At 40.0% G+C, this 18,266-nt stretch overlaps 1 protein-coding gene across 9 annotated transcripts in view; it reads left to right on the top strand.

Annotated features, from left to right (window-relative positions):
• Positions 1-1,053: 1,053 nt before the first annotated feature.
• CIBAR1 (CBY1 interacting BAR domain containing 1) overlaps positions 1,054-18,266 on the top strand; it is a 48,459-nt gene continuing 31,246 nt past the window's right edge. For 5 of the 9 annotated variants that reach the window (XM_072999118.2, XM_078393592.1, XM_072999119.2 and 2 more), the window contains exons 1-8: positions 1,207-1,359; positions 4,558-4,792; positions 4,957-5,082; positions 5,825-5,893; positions 8,880-8,981; positions 12,494-12,598; positions 13,894-14,007; positions 17,970-18,089. In XM_072999118.2, coding sequence (XP_072855219.2) covers positions 1,328-1,359; positions 4,558-4,792; positions 4,957-5,082; positions 5,825-5,893; positions 8,880-8,981; positions 12,494-12,598; positions 13,894-14,007; positions 17,970-18,089 — 903 coding nt within the window. In that variant the 5' untranslated portion in view covers positions 1,207-1,327. Of the gene's footprint in view, positions 1,360-4,557; positions 4,793-4,956; positions 5,083-5,824; positions 5,894-8,879; positions 8,982-12,493; positions 12,599-13,893; positions 14,008-17,969; positions 18,090-18,266 lie in introns of all 9 variants that reach the window. The other 4 variants (XM_078393593.1, XM_072999121.2, XM_078393594.1 and 1 more) reach the window with 4 other exon arrangements.

Here is an 18,266-nt window from a genome sequence, read left to right on the forward strand (position 1 = left end):
AATCTTGGAAAATGTGGTACTTTCCACAGCAAATTGTTTCCTAGTCATTAGCGCTCTGCTATTTCAGTGTATAGTGCACTGGTATGCTATCTGCAGGGTTGCAAGGGCACAGTCCAAAACAAATGCAAATGTATTTGCAGAGTTCAAAAAAATTATAGATCATTTCCAAAAGAAAATGCTATCCAAATCAGATAGCATTTTGTCCCACAATTTGGTCTGAGTTTGGGACAGCTAGTTTGCACCTTTTCCTGATACACATGCTACTGCAAACCAATCTACCTTGATCAAAACCTATCAGTACCTTTCTGATAATTGTTGGGGGGTTGGTTGGTTAGGATTGCCTTGTTTTGGTTCCATTCCAGCATGTATGACTCCTGAGATTGAACCAGAGCAGCTGGCTGGCTGGCTCTTTGCTGAAGCCACTTAATGATCTTGGGAAATGGGAAGCTTCATTGCCGCTTGTCTGCAGAGGGGAACAGAAAATAACTTGTGCATTTAAAAAAAAAAAAAACTGTTGCTAATGCATCAGTGAGTTTTTTTAAAGCTCTTTCAAGGCATCACTGATATACTGTGTTAGTTAGCAACAAACAAACCAATCTCTGTGCAAGAAAGATGGATACAGTTCCAGAATTCATCAAAAAGAATGCAATATCAACCAAGGAGACTTAGCTCACTGTATATATTAATTCACAGTTTACCCTACACTCTTGTATATGTATTATATTCCAGGAACTGATCGATTGCATAGAATAATAGACTCTCCACAAGTGTTTCTTCTTGAGTGAAGCTCCTGCCACTTCACACCTCACAGGAACTGTGGGGCTATCTGTTGATACCAACATTCTTGCAGTTTATTATTTGCCTCGATGGTGCTATTGTCGTTAATTCGTCTCCTGTGTCCTCCCTGGTCTTGCTTCATTCTACTAGGCTGCGCCAAGCGGGGTGTTGTACTTCAGCGTGCTCAAGGATGAAGGGAGAGTCAACGGTCGGTTCAGTTGGCTTCTCAGCCTTAAAACGAGGAGGAGGATAGTGGAGGGACCTTGGCATTCGCCTCCCTCGGACAGCAAAATGTCTTGGGTCGGCCTTGATGTATCCCACCCTGAGGGAAACGGGCCAAGCCAACCTCGGGACCCGGCCCGGCCCGCCTACTCGTTTCCCTCAAGGAACAAAAACAACCGAGCTCACCCGGGTCAGGCCGAGACAGGCGAGCAGCGAGGCGGGTGGGCGGCGCTCGGTTTCCACGGGAACCGCCTGAAAGCCGAGCGCGCTCGACCCGGCTCCCCTTCCTACTTCAGCGCTGCCCGGGTTGCTTGCGACGGCAGCCGCCATGTTGATGCTGGGCCGTGGGCTGGACGCCAGGTAACCGCTGGGCGGAGAGAGAAGAGGGGACCGAGCCGGAGGGCCCGGTTCGGGGACACCCTGGCCTATGTTCCCCCGCTGCCTGGGACCTGAGGGGCTGCGGGCTGCTAAGCGGGTGGGAGAAGGGATTCAAGAAACGGGGCGGGCCGAGGCATCGCCATAGGAAACGCTCGTCGTCGGTTTCGGAGGGAGGGTCGTCTAGGAAAGGCGGAAGGGGGCCATAGCAAAGCCAGCCGGGTTTGGGAGCGGGCCGGGGTTTCTGCCTAGATTGGAGTGGGAGGGGAAAAAGGGTCTCGGTTGTGCAGCCGGGAAAGAGGTACCCGAACACAGGCCGGCCTGAATCCTTCCAAGCCACCCACCCACCGACCCTTCTCTCCTTAAGGAGAAAATGCCCTCTGCTTGTGCTCTGGTGCCCAAGTGCTGCGCTCCTTTCCTCGAACTGGAGAGAGTAGTTATTTTGAAAAATCATGTTTAGGATAGAGCAGTGAGGTTTGCGCTTCCCGTGGTGTTTGAAGGTACAAGATGGTATGGGTATGAGGTGCCAAAGACCTGTTGGAATCGTTGAGCTAATTCATTTTCAACTCGCATCTGATCGCCGGAAACCCCGCTCCTTTGTTGAGCGTGCCTGTTTTAAAGAAAGCTGGCACAGATGCTGCTTCACCATATCCTGACCCTCTATACTCCTCTCCTTCCTCTCTTGCTTTACACACAGATCTGTCCATAAAAGGCTGGATTTGTTTTGTTGTTGTTTAGTCGTTAAGACGTGTCCGACTCTTCATGACCCCATGGACCAGAACATGCCAGGCTCTCCTGTCTTCCACTGCCTCCTGGAGTTTGGTCAAATTCATGTTGGTAGCTTTGATGACACTGTCCAACCATCTCGTCGTCTGTCATCCCCTTCTCCTCTTGCCGTCACACTTTCCTAACATCAGCGTCCTTTCCAGGGAGTCTTCTCTTCTCATGAGATGGCCAAGTATTGGAGCCTCAGCTTCAGGATCTGTCCTTCCAGTGAGCACTCAGGGTTGATTTCCTTTATAATAGATAGGTTTGTTCTCCTTGTAGTCCAGGGGACTCTCAAGAGTCTCCTCCAGCACCACAATTCAAAAGCATCCATTCTTCAGCGGTCAGCTTTCTTTATGGTCCAGCTCTCACTTTCATATATCGCTACTGGAAAAACCATAGCTTTGACTATGCGGACCTTGCCGGCAAGGTGATGTCTCTGCTTTTTAAGATGCTGTCTGGGTTTATCATCACTTTCCTCCCAAGAAACAAGCGTATTCTAATTTTGTAGCTGCTGTCACCATCTGCAGTGATCATGGAGCCTAAGAAAGTAAAATCTGTCACTGCCTCCATATCTTCCCCTTCTATTTGCCAGGAGGTGATGGGACCAGTGGCCATGATCTTAGTTTTTTTATATATTGAGCTTCAGACCATTTTATACACTCTCCTTTTTCATCCCGATTAAGAGGCTCTTTAATTCCTCCTCACTTTCTGCCATCAGAGTGGTATCTGCATATATGAGGTTGTTGATATTTCTTCAGTTTAAGCTTGAATTTTGCTTAAAGAAGCTGATGATCAGAGCCACAATCAGCTCCAGGTCTTGTTTTTGCTGACTGTATAGAGCTTCTCCATCTTTGGCTGCAGATAATATAATCAATCTGATTTCAGTATTGCCCATCTGGTGAAGTCCATGTGTTGAGTCACCTCTTGTGTTGTTGGAAAAGAGCGTTTTAGCATTCCAGTCCCCTATAATGAGAAGAACATCTTTCTCTGGTGTCAGTTCTAGAAGGTGATGTAAGTCTTCCTAGAATTGGTCCATTTCAGCCTCTTCAGCATTGGGGGTTGGTGCATAAACTTGGATTACTGTGATGTTGAAAGGTCTGCCTTGGATTCGTATTGAAATCACTCTATCATTTTTGAGATTGTATCCCAGTACAACTTTTCCCACTCTTTTGTTGACAATGAGGGCTACTCCATTTCTTCTACCGGATTCTTGCCCACAGTAGTATATATGATAATTGTCTGAATTGAATTTGCCAATTCCCATGCATTTTAGTTCACTGACACCCAGGATGTCAGTGTTTATTCTTGACCACATCCAAGGTTCATAGATCTTACATTCCAGGTTCCCATGCAGTATTTTTCTTTCCAGCATCCGACTTTTCTTTCACTTCTAGGTGCGTCTGCAGCTGAGCGTCCTTTCGGCTTTGACCCAACCACTCCATTAGCTCTGGAGCTACTTGTACTTGTCCTCTGCTCCTCCCCAGTAGCATGTTGGATTCCTTCCAACCTGAGGGGCTCATTTTCCAGCGTTATGTCTTTTAGCCTTTTGTTTCTGTTCATGGGGTTTTCTTGGCAAAGATACTGGAGTGAGGAGGAATTAAAGAACCTTACAATGAGGGTGAAAGAGGAGAGTGCAAAAAACGGTCTGAAGCTCAACATCAAAAAAACTAAGATCATGGCCACTGGTCCCATCACCTCCTGGGAAATTGAAGGGGAAGATATGGAGGCAGTGACAGACTTTACTTTCTTGGGCTCCATGATCACTGCAGATGGAGACAGCAGCCACGAAATTAAAAGACGCCTGCTTCTTGGGAGGAAAGCGATGACAAACCTTGACAGCATCTTAAAAAGCAGAGACATCACCTTGCCAACAAAAGTCCGAATAGTCAGAGCTATGGTTTTTCCTGTCGTGATGTATGGAAGTGAGAGCTGGACCATAAAGAAAGCAGACCGCCGAAGAATTGATGCCTTGAATTGTGGTACTGGAGGAGACTCTTGAGAGTCCCCTGGACTGCAAGGAGAACAAACCTATCAATTCTAAAGGAAATCAACCCTGAGTGCTCACTGGAAGGGCAGATCCCAAAGCTGAGGCTCCAGTACTTTGGCCATCTCATGAGAAGAGAATACTCCCTGGAAAAGACCTTGATGTTAGGAAAAATTCACAGACAGCCAGGAATACTGACGTAAGAATCACTTACAAAAGTGACCTTAATATTTTATAGTAAACATTTTGTGATTACAGAGGTTCTTGTCCATCTCAGCTCTTACAGACATGGCACATTTGAAATCTAAATATGTGTCTCCCTACCCTTTGAGGGAGCTAAAATGAAATTATTTGCAGTTGTATTGTCAACACTGTTTATTCTCCTGTCAGTACTTACTCGTGAAATTGTTTTAACTTTTTTTTCTGTCTAGGGACAATCAGACAAGGCAAGTACGAGAAGCTGTGTCAAACGTGGAAAAACATTTTGGTGAATTGTGCCAAATATTTGCAGCTTATGTAAGAAAAACTGCCAGACTACGAGACAAAGCAGATCTTTTAGTAAATGAAATACATGCTTATGCAGCTACAGAGACACCAAACTTAAAGCATGGATTGAAACATTTTGCAAATGAGTTTTCCAAACTCCAAGATTATCGCCAGGCACAGGTATACAATTATGTTGATGTACTTTGTTGTATACATTTAATATCTTAAATTTAGGAATACTATTGTTATATATTGTCATATACACTGAAAAATAAGGGAATGGTTTCAAACAAATTAGCTACTTAGGTCTCTTTGAAACTTCTTGGCTATATTTACCGTTGCAGAAGCAGGCTGCTACTTCTGTGATGAAGCCTCTTGTCATCCTGAAGTTTTCCACACTACATACACTCCTTTCCATTCTTTGCAAGAAACTGGGAAATCAAGGGAGGAGAGAGGAACCCACACTGCTGGTATATGCCAATCTATCACAGCATGTAGCTAAAACCTTATGGATGTGTGTTTTATCCATTATGCCAGATTAGTTATGATTAGCTTTTCATACTGATTTACAGGGAACTTGTGAATCGGTGTTGCTTTACATCTAACTCAAGAAATCCTCAGAATCTATTAAGGAATAAAAAAATTCTGTAGCAGTTATAGTTTGTCCTTAAAATAAATTTGCTTTCAAATTTTACAGCTGCCATAGAAACAAAATCTTGATGACTGCCAAGCAAGGTATGAAAAATGCTGAGCCTTGTTGAATGCAGGCACAAAATAGGCAACCTGTCAAGTGACGTTTTCTAGATGGAAACCTATTATCCTAATGTTTCTACTCTGCCTTCTTTTTTATCTGTGCCACAAGACCAAACTCTGTTTCAAAGTGACTCTTTGTGTGCCCTTTTCTCAATTCTGCCTCCCCCCCAGTTCAGCAACATTGAGATGAGTGCACACATGACAGATCTCCCCTAGTAGTGCCATTTGGGTGCTTACTCTGGAGAGATGCTACCTTGGAAGGCAAATTATGAACAACAAGGCTGATATATGCTCTAGAGTGTTTCTAGTTATCAAGATGAACTTGAGTACCTAGAATAAATCCTAGTAAATCTTCTACAATGTTCTTCTCCAGTTGTTTATGTGTTAGAATGTCCTTAAAATGACATATTTTAAGAATGACAGCCAAAATAAAGTATTCTTTATTAATTCCTTTTATAGGTAGAACGACTTGAGGCTAAAGTGGTTGAACCTCTGAAATGTTATGGGACCATCATAAAACTTAAAAGAGTATGTGTTTGTATTCTCGAAGGCTTTCACGGCCAGGATCTGATGGTTGTTGTGGGTTTTTCAGTCTCTGGCTATTTTCTGAAGGTTGCTTCTCCTGACATTTCTCCAGTCTCTGTGGCCGGCATCTTCAGAGGACTGGAGTAGGAACTCTGTCCATGTTCTGTCTGTGTGTTTGATTTTCCCCCTTTGCATTTTAAGGTATTTCTTTTCCCAAGAAAATAGATTGCTGAAAATGTTTAATTGATGTTTCAGAAATAAAACTATATTTCATTAATCAAACTTTGGTATGTGCAGAACGTGGTATGTGATATTTTCATAAATGAATAATGTTATCCTATTAAGCTGAATGGTAACGGTTTGGGACAGAGAAAAGGATGTGCCCCTATACACAGTGGCTGTGTTTTGATTATCATGTCCCATCTTAAAAAGATATGAATGGTTCTGTTTGCACACATAGTCTATTTGTAGCATATAATAAACCAAACCTCTGAATTAACCATTTTCCCATTTTGTTCAAACTATAGTTCCTAGCATTGTTAATAAATACATAAAAATGGCAACCTAGATTCAGAACAAAAGTTATTTTATTTTAAAATTTTGATGATGGTCAGCTTCTTGATTAAGATAAAAGAGAAATCTGTGGTAGACTATAGATGTTCTAAATTGTTTGCTACACCTTTATGAGATTACATGCACAGGCATTTTGTTTCATATTTCAGTGTGTTAAGGCAAGTATCTTCCATATGTCAGTTTATTAAACTCAGATATGAATCTCCAAAGACAGCCAGTACATGCTTAAGGAAAAGTAGTGACAGCCACGAACAAGTGGCTACTAATCATGATAGTGATGTCTTACATCCAGGTTCAAAGGCAGTACATCTCTGAACACTAGTTGCTGGTGTACTATCAGTGGGAAAGCAGTATCAGCCTTGGGTGCCACTTTGCTAATGACCTTAAGGCATTTCATTGGCTACTTTGGGGAACTGATGTTGGAGTAGACAGACTTCGTCTGATCTGGAAGGTCATTTATTTATTATGAATTATTGTATTATATTTAAATTTAATGTTATGAATTATTATATTGTTTATATTTTAATAAAATTTCCAGTTTAAAATAAAAAACAATTTAGCTAAAAATATCAGTTAATTAACAGTTGAGGTGACAGTAAAACTTGAATAATATAGTAATATTAAGTGTAGGGATGTGTCACTGGAGACCAAGACCAGGATCATCTACACACTCTGATCACCATGTACAGGTGTGAAAGCTGGACGGTTAAGTAAGCTCACAGGAAAAAATCGATTCATTTGAAATGTAGTGCTGGAAGGGAGGTCTGTGGATACACTGGAATGCCAGAAAGACATACAAGTGGATTCTAGATCAAATCAACCCTCAACTATCTTGGAGGCAAAAATGATGAAGCTGAGGCTGTCTCTTTTTGGAGTGCCACTACTTAGAAGCCCCTGGCTCCTAGCTATTTGCCTCATCTCAAATGCTGGCAACATCTACAGAAAGCCTTTTATTTAATTTATATATTTATTTAGCTTTTATACCGCCCAGCTAGACGAATCTACTCTGGGCTGTTTACAGTCCAAAAAAAGGCAATAAAATTAAAATCATCAACAAAAAGACTAAAACAAGCCAAAATCCAGAGGAAAAATTAAGTAGTGGCAGGAGGGAAGGCCTGCCTAAAGAGCCAGGTCTTAATTCTTAAAAACTCCCAGCGAGGGAGACGGGCAGATCTCAGAGGGAAGGATGTTCCAAAGGCGAAGGGGCCACCGCTGAGAAGGCCTGGTTTGTAGTTTTTTCCTTCTAGTTAAGCCCTTCAGCCACCCAGTCTGGCTAGAACGAGTGACACTGGTAGAACTAGGTGGAAGAAGGCACTCTGACAGGTATCAAGGTCCTAAACCATTTAGAGCTTTACTGACAATTCTGAGATACAAGAAGGTAGATCTAGAAACAGCACTTCAAGAGTCAGTGCAAATAGACACAGCACAATCAATCAACAATCAAATGATTATGTTCTAATGGGTATTGGATCAGATGCATTCTGAATTAACTTCAGTTTCCAACTGTCTTCAGAATGCAGCACTTCAGAGTTCTTACTCAACAGGAACATTAGTCTGTTTCAAAATGGATAGTATGTTTTAGTCATATTGCGCTGGTAGACTGAAACTTACCTGGTATCTTAATGCATGGCGAATTTTTGATCAATGGCAAATATTTTAAGGGCTGAAAATGCTTCTACAGGTACAGTTATGGCTGATGTGCTGGTAAGAGCTGACTTAGAAAATCCTTTAATTTTATTAGAATAAGTGATGTAAGAATAGAGCCACTAAATCTGGCGATTTTACGGTGACATCATGACTAATAACACTGATAGATCCATCCTAATATATCTTTAAATAGGAGCAAATCTGAAGTAGCAAGAAACCTCCTGTTTAAAGGAATGCCTCCAATGAACTTGGTGTCATATTTTATAGATGTTTCCTTAATCATAAATGTTGCTCTTCAGAATATGGAAATTGGGCACCTGTTTAGTTTGTAACTATCTGTTGCAAATAAACAAGGTTCAAATTTAACATTTTTTCTTATTTTTTTCCTGCATGCATTAATTGTATGAGTTGGTATTAAGTACACATTAATTCTATCTAGAAATTATTAATTCTCATTGTAGGAAATACAGTTATGTATTGCATAATTGCAGAACTTGCATTAAGCTTAGTGTTAAGCTGAGAATAACACAGAATTTTTCAGTTGCATTTCTCATGAGATCAAGGAAAATGTTTTCTTTAGCAGCAGCAACCTTTGAGTAAAATGTATAATGACACATGCTTTCACAGTGTGTAAAAGTGAATGCTTTAGTGTTGGTTAAATGCAAGAAATATGTACAATGTTAATATGTAAATTAGTTATGAAGTCAAATGAGCAGAAACCTTTTTTTAAATCTTCAGTCTCTAAAAATCTTTGTTTCTATAATTGTAGGAGGATCTCAAAGCAACTTTAACAGCAAAGAACCGAGAAGCAAAACAGTTGTCCCAGCTTGAAAGGACGCGTCAACGAAATCCATCAGATCGACATATTATTGTATCCTCTGTACATTATTTAGCACTGGGACAGGCAAAGTGTACCCATGGGCTGTACACAGCTCCTACCCCCCTGCCACCATTATTGTTTTACAAAATAAAGATTCCAAGAGCAGTTTCTACATCAAAGGTTGAAGGGGGGGGGTCCCTATGTGCCCCTACTGAAAACATTTTAAAAAGGGAAATCAGAAATGCTAATTTGGGCATTTCTTGATTACGTTTCCCCCTCCCAAAAAATTGGCCCAAAGTTGCCTTTCTGAGGCTTTATACAGCCCACATTAGGTACCTGGAATAAAAATTTACCTTCCCCATCACCCTGAGCTTGCCCACCCCACTATAACACTTCTGAAGTGATTTGTTCTTACTTCATAAGACTCATTTAAAAGTGTGTATATATATATATGCATCTGCCGTGCAATTTCTACCATTTGTCTTCCTAAAATACTCTGTGGTTGATTGGCAGGTATACTGGAAAATCCATTTTTTAAAACATTTCCAAAACAAATACAGTGGTGCCTCACTTAACGAGCGCCCCGTACAGCGATGAATTCGCATAGCAATCCCTCTTCCGGGATCGCTAATGCGAAGGCATCGCTCGGCCCCAATGGGCGAAATTCGCATAGCAAAGGTCGGTAAGCCTTTCGCTTACCGACCTTCGTTTTGCGACCCGCGGATCAGCTGTTCAGCGGGTCAAAAATGGCCGCCGGAACACCCAAAATGGCCGCGGGCAGCGTTTTCACGCCCTTGGTAAGCGAGGGGAGGGCGCTTTTTATCCTTTATCTTATCCATAACCATATTGAAATCCCCTGCCATAATAACATAATAACCCTTTCTTTACCTTCTACATTTCTTTAATAACCATGTCATAAAATCTTGTTTAATATAAGGTGTGTAAACATTAACCAAGGTATATTCTTCCCAACCCATTTTACCCTTTATTATTATAAATCTGCCATTATAATTCTTTACTACCTGTTTCACTGTAAAATCACAATTTTAAAAAAGTATGATTTCCACACCTCTAGATTTAGACGTTCCAAAGGTTTTTTTCATAAATGTCTATATTATTCATCTTGTTTGTTGACTCCATCTTCTGATTGATTAGTCTCTTGCAAAAAGGCAACGCCCACTTTATCTTTCTTCAATAATGCTTCTTCTTCTTTTCACTGTTGATCCCAGACCTTTCATATTTAAAGTGGCTAGTCTTATTCTCTTGGCCATTTCAGCTCAAAATCTCTTCCTAACAGGCCCCGTGTGCAACCCATCCTCCCAACAAACAAACAAACAAAATTACATTAAAAATTAAACTCAACATAACCCAAACATATAATTCTTTACCCCTATCAACCCACTGAACATTTATCTTTTTTCCCACCCCACCATATTCCCCCGCTATAACTACTAGCGAGGGCACAAGGTTGGGGGGGGGGGATTGGCAGATATACTGGAAAATCCATTTGATTATAAAAAGTTATCTCTTAATAAGGCTATTGAGAAAATAAGCATCTTTCTACCCCCAAGGTTTTCAAAAATAAAAGTAGCAGAAGTGTGTATGAATACCTAATAGGAGCTGCTTGTCCACTGGATTATATTTTTCTAAGATCACTCAAGAATATTTTCCATAATTCACTATTTTTTTTTCTGTCGCTACTAACTACAGTCACAGGTGGGTCTTTTATGTGAGATGAAATGTCAATATATAGCATAATTCTCATTATGATTCTTGGACATCAATAAATTAGTGGACAGCATCCCAATTCCAATAAACTCTGCTTGTGTTTACTGCAGTTCCAGGGCAAACAATGGATGTCATCAATTGCTCCTTTTTAGGAATTCAGAAGAACATACACTTTTCATGGGGAAATAAGGCTTGAAAAACTGGGAAGTGATATTCACGTATGAAATAAAAATATTGTAGCAGCTTTTCTATTTTAACCATTCTCTTTTGCAAACTTAAAAAAAAATATAATATTAGATGGGTTATTTTAAAGGCTTTTAACTTCTTTCCTGGAGCATAAGGGAATAATATAATAAAAATCACAAAAGCAGAAGGCACTCTAATGTGCATTGAAGTATCACTGAAATACCAAAGTTAAATATCAGCACTATACAGTGGCGCCTTGACTTACGAACGCCTTGACCTACGAACATTTTGAGTTACGAACAGTTCCATTCCCAAAATTTTGCTTTGACTTGCGAATTGAGCTTTGACTTTTAGACCAGATGGGCAGGGTATAAATCAAACAAACAAACAAACAAACAAACAAATAAATAAATAAATAAATAAATAAAACCACGGGAAAAGCGGGAAATGGACTTTGTACTGGTACTGTAATTTTAAAATGTAAAAATTGGTTTCATTTAAAGCTGCTTAGTTTTAAAGGTGTTCTGTTTAAAAAGGGTTCCCTCCCTCCCTCCTTCCTTTCCTGCCCTTTTTTAACGCTAAATTCATCTTAGGTTAAAAGAAGAAAAATTCTCCACCTAGTGGTGGAGGATGGATTAACCGGTTTTGACTTACAAACCGTGCCTTAACATACGAACAAAAAACAGCCAGAACGAATTAATCGGATTTCAATGGAAAATGCTGCTTTGACTTATGAACTTTTTGACTTACGAACATCTTCTGGGACAGATTAAGTTCGTAAGTCAAGGCACCAATCTTCATGCATTTATGCATATATATATAATAATTTCTGTATATACACTTTACCTCACTTGACTACAGTCATACCAGTTGTCTTCTAAATACCTTTCTGCTTACTTTCAGTTGCAGCTTATAGGCTTAAACCTTTCCAGTTACATCCTTATCTTCCTTAGTACCATTATCAGTTTGTATCCATCTTGTTTCTTCATCTGTTTGATCTTTGTGCATTCTTTCTTTCTCTAGAGCAGCCTTGATCTATATTGAATTAGCTGCTTTTAAAACTTGAACTGTCTTTTCAGTATAACTGTTTCCACACTGTAACTATCAACTATTGGTCATCCATGCAGCAACTTCTCTGCACATTTTCACATTCCTTAATTTAGAGATTAATGTTTTAAAACTCTTTCCTTCCTTCAAACAGTGTGGAGATGGATATTTCTCTTTTTAATTCCTGTTAATGCATGGAGAAATAGATTCATATAGAGAATATGCAGCACAATAACTTTTTTCTGAATATATTAATTCAGAATAAGTATATGATCTTTATCGTAAGTGTAATCTAACATTATTAATCCATTGCATCAATATCTTACTTCTACTGTTACCTTTATATCTTTCATGCTGTTGGCCTAAGTACACACTTCACATTCACCTTAAATCAGTAATTAAATGTAGTAGCTACTGCTTCTCATGTTTCATATGCCCTATTGTTTTCAAAATCTTGAAAATTTATATTTTAGTTGATGAACAGCATTCTTCTGGAAGCTACAACTGTAATAGTTTGTATTTTTGGAGTAACTGTGATTAATAAATTCTTAAAAGCTTAGAGAATAATATCTAATTGCTAAGCAATTTATTATTATTTTAAGGCTGAAAGTGAACTACAGAGAGCTTCAATGGATGCTACTCGAACAACTCGACAGTTGGAGGAAACCATTGACAACTTTGAAAAACAAAAAATAAAAGATATAAAGGTCTGTATAATTTGAATATAAAGAATCACCAAATGGTTTAGAAACAGTGAGATTATTCAGACCAGCTGTTTAAAGGAATTACAGTGGCCAGAATCCTATTGGTTAGTACAGTAAATTGCATTAGAGTAGGCCAGATGAATCAATGGGAATTTAGAGAATCAACTACTCTATAAAATCAATTGATTCAACTGGGTCTACTCTGACCTGCTATGTTAATTAAATCAGTCACAGTTAGAATAGACCCATCTGAATCAATGGACCTTATGGAGGAGTTGATTCACAAGATCTCCATTGATTTAGACTTATTCTAGTGCAATTTACTATGCTAAGATACAGGACTGTTGCCCATGGGATTGCACAGGAGCCCTTCCATGGCACATGGGATAAATAAAGAGAGGTATTTGCAGTCATAGGGACTAGATGAACATTCAATATATGTTCGTTCGCTGAGAGAGGTGATGTGTATTTCCAGTCATTGGGTTTGTTAGGCTGTGTGAACCTCTCTGCATGTTCATTGAATGCATGAAAAGTTCATGTAGAGACAGATCCACAGACAGAATGCTATTACTAATTTACAGATTGCAGATAAAATCAAGACACCAAATTTGTACTAGGGTATTATGAGTGTGCTCCTTGTATCCTTACCTATCTGCAATAAGACTTCACTTGTGTCAGAATAACTGCCATCTTAGAACTGGTAACACTGCCTCACTTGCTGTTTAACTGAAGAAAGCAACACGGCCTTCTCCGGTATGATGCTGTCCACTTGGTCTGGCTTATAACTGCCATGTCCAGGAGGCATTGTGGTTAGTAGAGATAAGAACCATACTCAAACTTGTGGGTGACAGTTCTGGAAAACTGGGCTACAGTAATGGACTTATAGTCTAATTAAAATTTGGTGAAGCCCTAATAACTTCCAATTAATTGTAAGAAATAATCACATAACTTAGTGAAGTGATTAAACAGAAAAGCAGTTTTTAACAATGGAGTTTGTATCTGGGCAACAGGTAGACAAGAATAACTTCAGGTAGACCAGAACAAGAGAAGCTGGCCCTCTCAATGTGTTTGAACTCCAGTCGCAGTCTTCACCAAATAAGCGACATACAAAAGAAATTTCAGCCTGTAGGAAAGGGCGTATTCTGACTGTAGAAGGGGATGTTACATGAACTATGTGTCTGTCTTTTAATACTGTGTATCAAGTTACCAGTTTTTAAGCTGTAGTCTGGCATTATACCATACTAGTCATTAGATCCAGAAGTTGCCATTATGTGTAACACTTTTAACCTTATTTTTAGAACATATTTTCAGAATTTATAACAATTGAAATGCTGTTCCATGGAAAAGCCTTAGAGATTTACACTGCTGCCTACCAAAATATACAAAATATTGATGAGAATGAAGATTTAGAGGTAAGGGATCAGCTGAATCCAATGTAAGGTTATATAACAGATTTTTTAAAAAATGTGTTCAGAATAACCCATAGAACTGTATTTCTGCACTATTTTATAGAGGCATGTCAGTGTTACACAACTGACTTGTAGCTCCCAGATCGATTTAGATAACAACCTTCCTCCTAACCCAGTGGTCGGGAACAGGGGTAAATTACCCCAAATGGGGTTAAAATGAAAATCCTGGAGGTAATGAGCAGAGCGCTACCCCCACCGCCATCCCACCCCCTGCAGCCGAACCTCAAACTGGAAGCCACCTCTCCCTGCTACCTTCTTTGGTTGCGGCACTTGTAAATCTGTTATTTCAGAGATCGGAGATAAGGCTGATTGATTGGTTACAGCTGTAGAACAGCCCCAGGCAGTCAATCCAGCTTGTGAATGACTGTTTTTGCTGAAGGTGACTGCAAGCAGGATGAGGGAAATATGCAATTAAGGATGGAAGGAAAGTGGGAGAGAGGGACAGGTGGCTTCATCAGCTTTTTAAATGTACAGTGGTGCCCCGCATAGCGACGTTAATCCGTTCCGGATTAATCATCGCTATGGGGAAACATTGCTAAACGGAAAGGAAAAATAGGAACGCATTAAACTTCGTTTAATGCGTTCCTATGGGGCCCAAACTCACCGTTCAGCGAAGATCCTCCATACCGCCGCCATTTTCGCGCCCTAGGTAAGCGAGGGCAGGGTGCGAAAACACTTGCGGTGGCCATTTTGGGCACCCGGTGGCCATTTTGGGACCACCGATCAGCTGTTTAAAAAAATATCACAATGCGAAAATCATTAAGCGAAACGCTTAGATTGCTATGCGGATTCGTTGTTAAACAGTGCACTCGTTAAGCGAGGCACCACTGTATGTAGAAAATGGGGGGAGGGTGGGTCGATGGTGGGTGTATGTGTGTATGAGAGAGAGAGAGACTCAAAACTATGAAAAAGGAACAGCCAAACAGAACGGAAGACTTAAGGGGTAAAGGGGTGGCTTCCTCAAGCTTGTTTAAATGTAATGAGAGGAAATGGACATACTGAACTGAAGCAACTAATTGTTGAAAATTGAGGGAAGAATGTTTGTGTGTGTGAGAGAGAGAGAGACAGAGACTTGACTATTTCACAAAACCATGAAAAAAGGAACCTTCTAAAATTTAATCTCCACTGCATTTAGCTCTGCAGTTTCTGCTGAAAACAGCAGAAGTCTGAAGTGTGTAGCAATCACGTTTCTCTGTTTCTCATCCCCAAAGCAAAAAAGAGTATCATAGTTTATTCCTGAAATCTGAATCCCAGTCTTTCTGCTCCTGGCCCCACTTTGACTGCAGCACCAAACAAAATACTGTGGGTTTCTTTATTGAGTCAAACCATCTCATGTGCAGTCTTCCTCTTTTCCTACTGCATTGCATTTTCCTGCATTGCTGCTTTTTCCAGTGAGCTTGTCTTCTTTGATGTTGAGCTTCAGGCCATTTTTTGCACTCTCCTCTTTCACCCTCATTAAGAGGTTCTTTAATTCCTTATTTTCTGCCATCAGAGTGGTATCATCTGCATATATAAGGTTAGTGATATTTCTTCCAGTAATCTTAATTTCGGCTTGGGATTCTTCCAGTCCTGCCTTTTGCATGATGTATTCTGCATATAAGTTAAATAAGCAATATACAGCCTTGTCGTACTCCTTTCCCAATTTTGAAGCAATCAGTTGTTCCATATCCAGTTTTAACTGTTGCTTCCTGTCCCACATATAGATTTCTCAGGAGATGGATAAGGTGGTCAGGTACTCCCATTTCTTTAAGAACTTGCCATAGTTTGTTGTGGTCCACAGAGTCAAAAGCTTTTGCACGGTCAGTGAAGCAGTAGATGTTTTTCTGGAACTCTCTGGCTTTCTCCATAATCCAGCGCATGTTAGCAATTTGGTCTCTAGTTCCTCTGCCCCTTCGAAATCCAGCTTGTACTTCTGGGAATTCTCGGTCCACATACTGCTGAAGCTGTAGGATTTTGAGCATAACCTTGTTAGTGTGTGAAATGAGTGCAATTGTACGGTAGTTGGAGCATTCTTTGGTACTTCCCTTCTTTGGAATTGGGATGTAGACTGATACTTTCCAATCCTCTGGCCACTGTTGAGTTTTCCATTGCTGAGGACAAAAATTGCGCACTGGTCCTTTGATATTGGGTTGTGGCATCAGAGTGGGTGACATGACCTTTAGCCTGGTTTGTTCCTTTTTGCACACCACACACAGAATGATTAAAATGGTAGGAAACACCCCCCCCAACTCTGCGTTGGGTGTCTCTAGCAAGCATGTCATTGCCAACACCATTGATGATGATTAAATCCTCTGCAAGCTAGAAAAAATTTAATGCAACTTGCTAGGCATGTTGGATACCTTACTACTCCCTATACCTTCCCATCGCTGGAGTGCAATGTGTTCCATCAAAAACAGTGTACATCTTTATTAAATTTGGTGCATCCTGCTAGTTCGGTACATAGCCTGGCAGCCATTGATACTGATGATATATCCTGCTAGTTCGGTACACAGCTTGTGTAGATTCAATAATATTTTGAATTCAAATAATGCATGATTTCCTTCTTTTCAAATCAAGGGGGTAATATTGAACGTATATAATTTTAGGGAGAGGGTAAAAGGTAAAAAGTGTTTCCTGACCCCTGTCCTAACCTCATAACATGGGCATACTGATGCAACCTTTATTTACCTTAACTTGTCCAAGATAAGCTGCAGCTTACCTTCAATGCCATTCCACTACTTATATAGCATATAAAATTGATTTTAAAGTACAGTGGGGTCTTGACTTAAGAACGGCTTGAGTTAAGAACATTTTGACTTAAGAACCGCTCTCATAGGAAAATATTGACTTGACTTAAGTACTTAGATTTGTGTTAAGAACTGAAAAAAACCCACGTGGGAGGCAGGGAAAGTGCAAAAAGTGAACTTTCAGTTAACTGTTGGCCAGTGAAAAGGGTGCCTGTCTGCTTCCTCACTCCTCCTAGTGTTTAGAGAGTGGATTGGGAGACAGTCTTCGGACTGCCTGGTACTGTACTGCCTGGACTGTATTTTCCCTGCCTTCCCTTAACCTTTCTTGACCTAAGAAAAAAAGAAACAAAATATCCCCCTCTAGTGGTCGAAGGCGGAATAGCAGCTTCCCATTAGTTTCTATGGACGGAAAAGAGCAGATACGGATTAAATGGTTTTCAATGCATTCCTATGGGAAATGCATATTTGACTTGAGAACTTTTTGACTTGAGAACCGCCTTCCAATACGGATTAAGTTCTCAAGTCAAGACCCCACTGTATTGAAATAAAACACAGAGACTAAAATCCTTTTCTGTAACTTATGCCTGAAGTCATCAACAGGGGTGATTTTTCAGATAGTAAACTTTTCTTATTCCTGTCCTGATACTCCTGTGTAATCTCTTTCATCATCAGACATCCATGAGATAGGAGAAGGAAGTATTTACCAAAAATCAACACCAATAGAAGCAGTAATTTTGGTAATAAATGACTTAATCCTTCTGTCCCACCATTCCGACAGCTCCCCAACAATGAAAGGGATTACATGGCAACCATGGGGTTATCAGGGCCAAAGTAAGTCACATTTAATGTCTGAGAAATCAACCCTGCTGACAAGGTCATCGGCCTGATTTACAAGGAGGTCTATTCAATGTTACATAATCTTTCCTGTCCAGTACAATGGATCTGTTTTCTGAAGAGAAAAATAATCTTTGATTTAAAGCAAAAAGTTATAGGTGAAACTGCACACCACAAAAGCAAAGAAATTTAGACCTCAGATCAACTCTGCCTTCGCTCAAAATATGACACATTAATACTCACTTCTTGTAACCTTAACTTCCAGCCCAAGTAAAGTAGAAAAAGTAGAGAGTTGGAGCACCACAAGCGTAATGTATTTTCTGAACACTACCTTTTATTTAATAGGTGTTTCGAAGTTCACTTTATCCACCAGATCACCAGTCTCGTTTGGATATTGTCCGTGCTAATTCCAAGTCTCCCCTCCAGAGACCCAGTTCATCTAAACCTTGTGCTGGAATAGTTCAGGTAGGATAAAAAAAAAAATGAGTGGTTCCCTAAACAAAACTAAAGTGCTTCAAGAAAACCATTTCATTAATTTCCTATTCGATCAAAGGTGAAACTACATCTTTGTCACAACTGATTATAGAAGTAGAATATTCACAAAGTAAAAGTTTTATATATATAATTTGCAATAGATTAGCC

Source organism: Pogona vitticeps, chromosome 4 (genome assembly GCF_051106095.1).
Source record: "Pogona vitticeps strain Pit_001003342236 chromosome 4, PviZW2.1, whole genome shotgun sequence".
In the NCBI taxonomy this organism is placed as follows: Eukaryota; Metazoa; Chordata; class Lepidosauria; order Squamata; family Agamidae; genus Pogona; species Pogona vitticeps.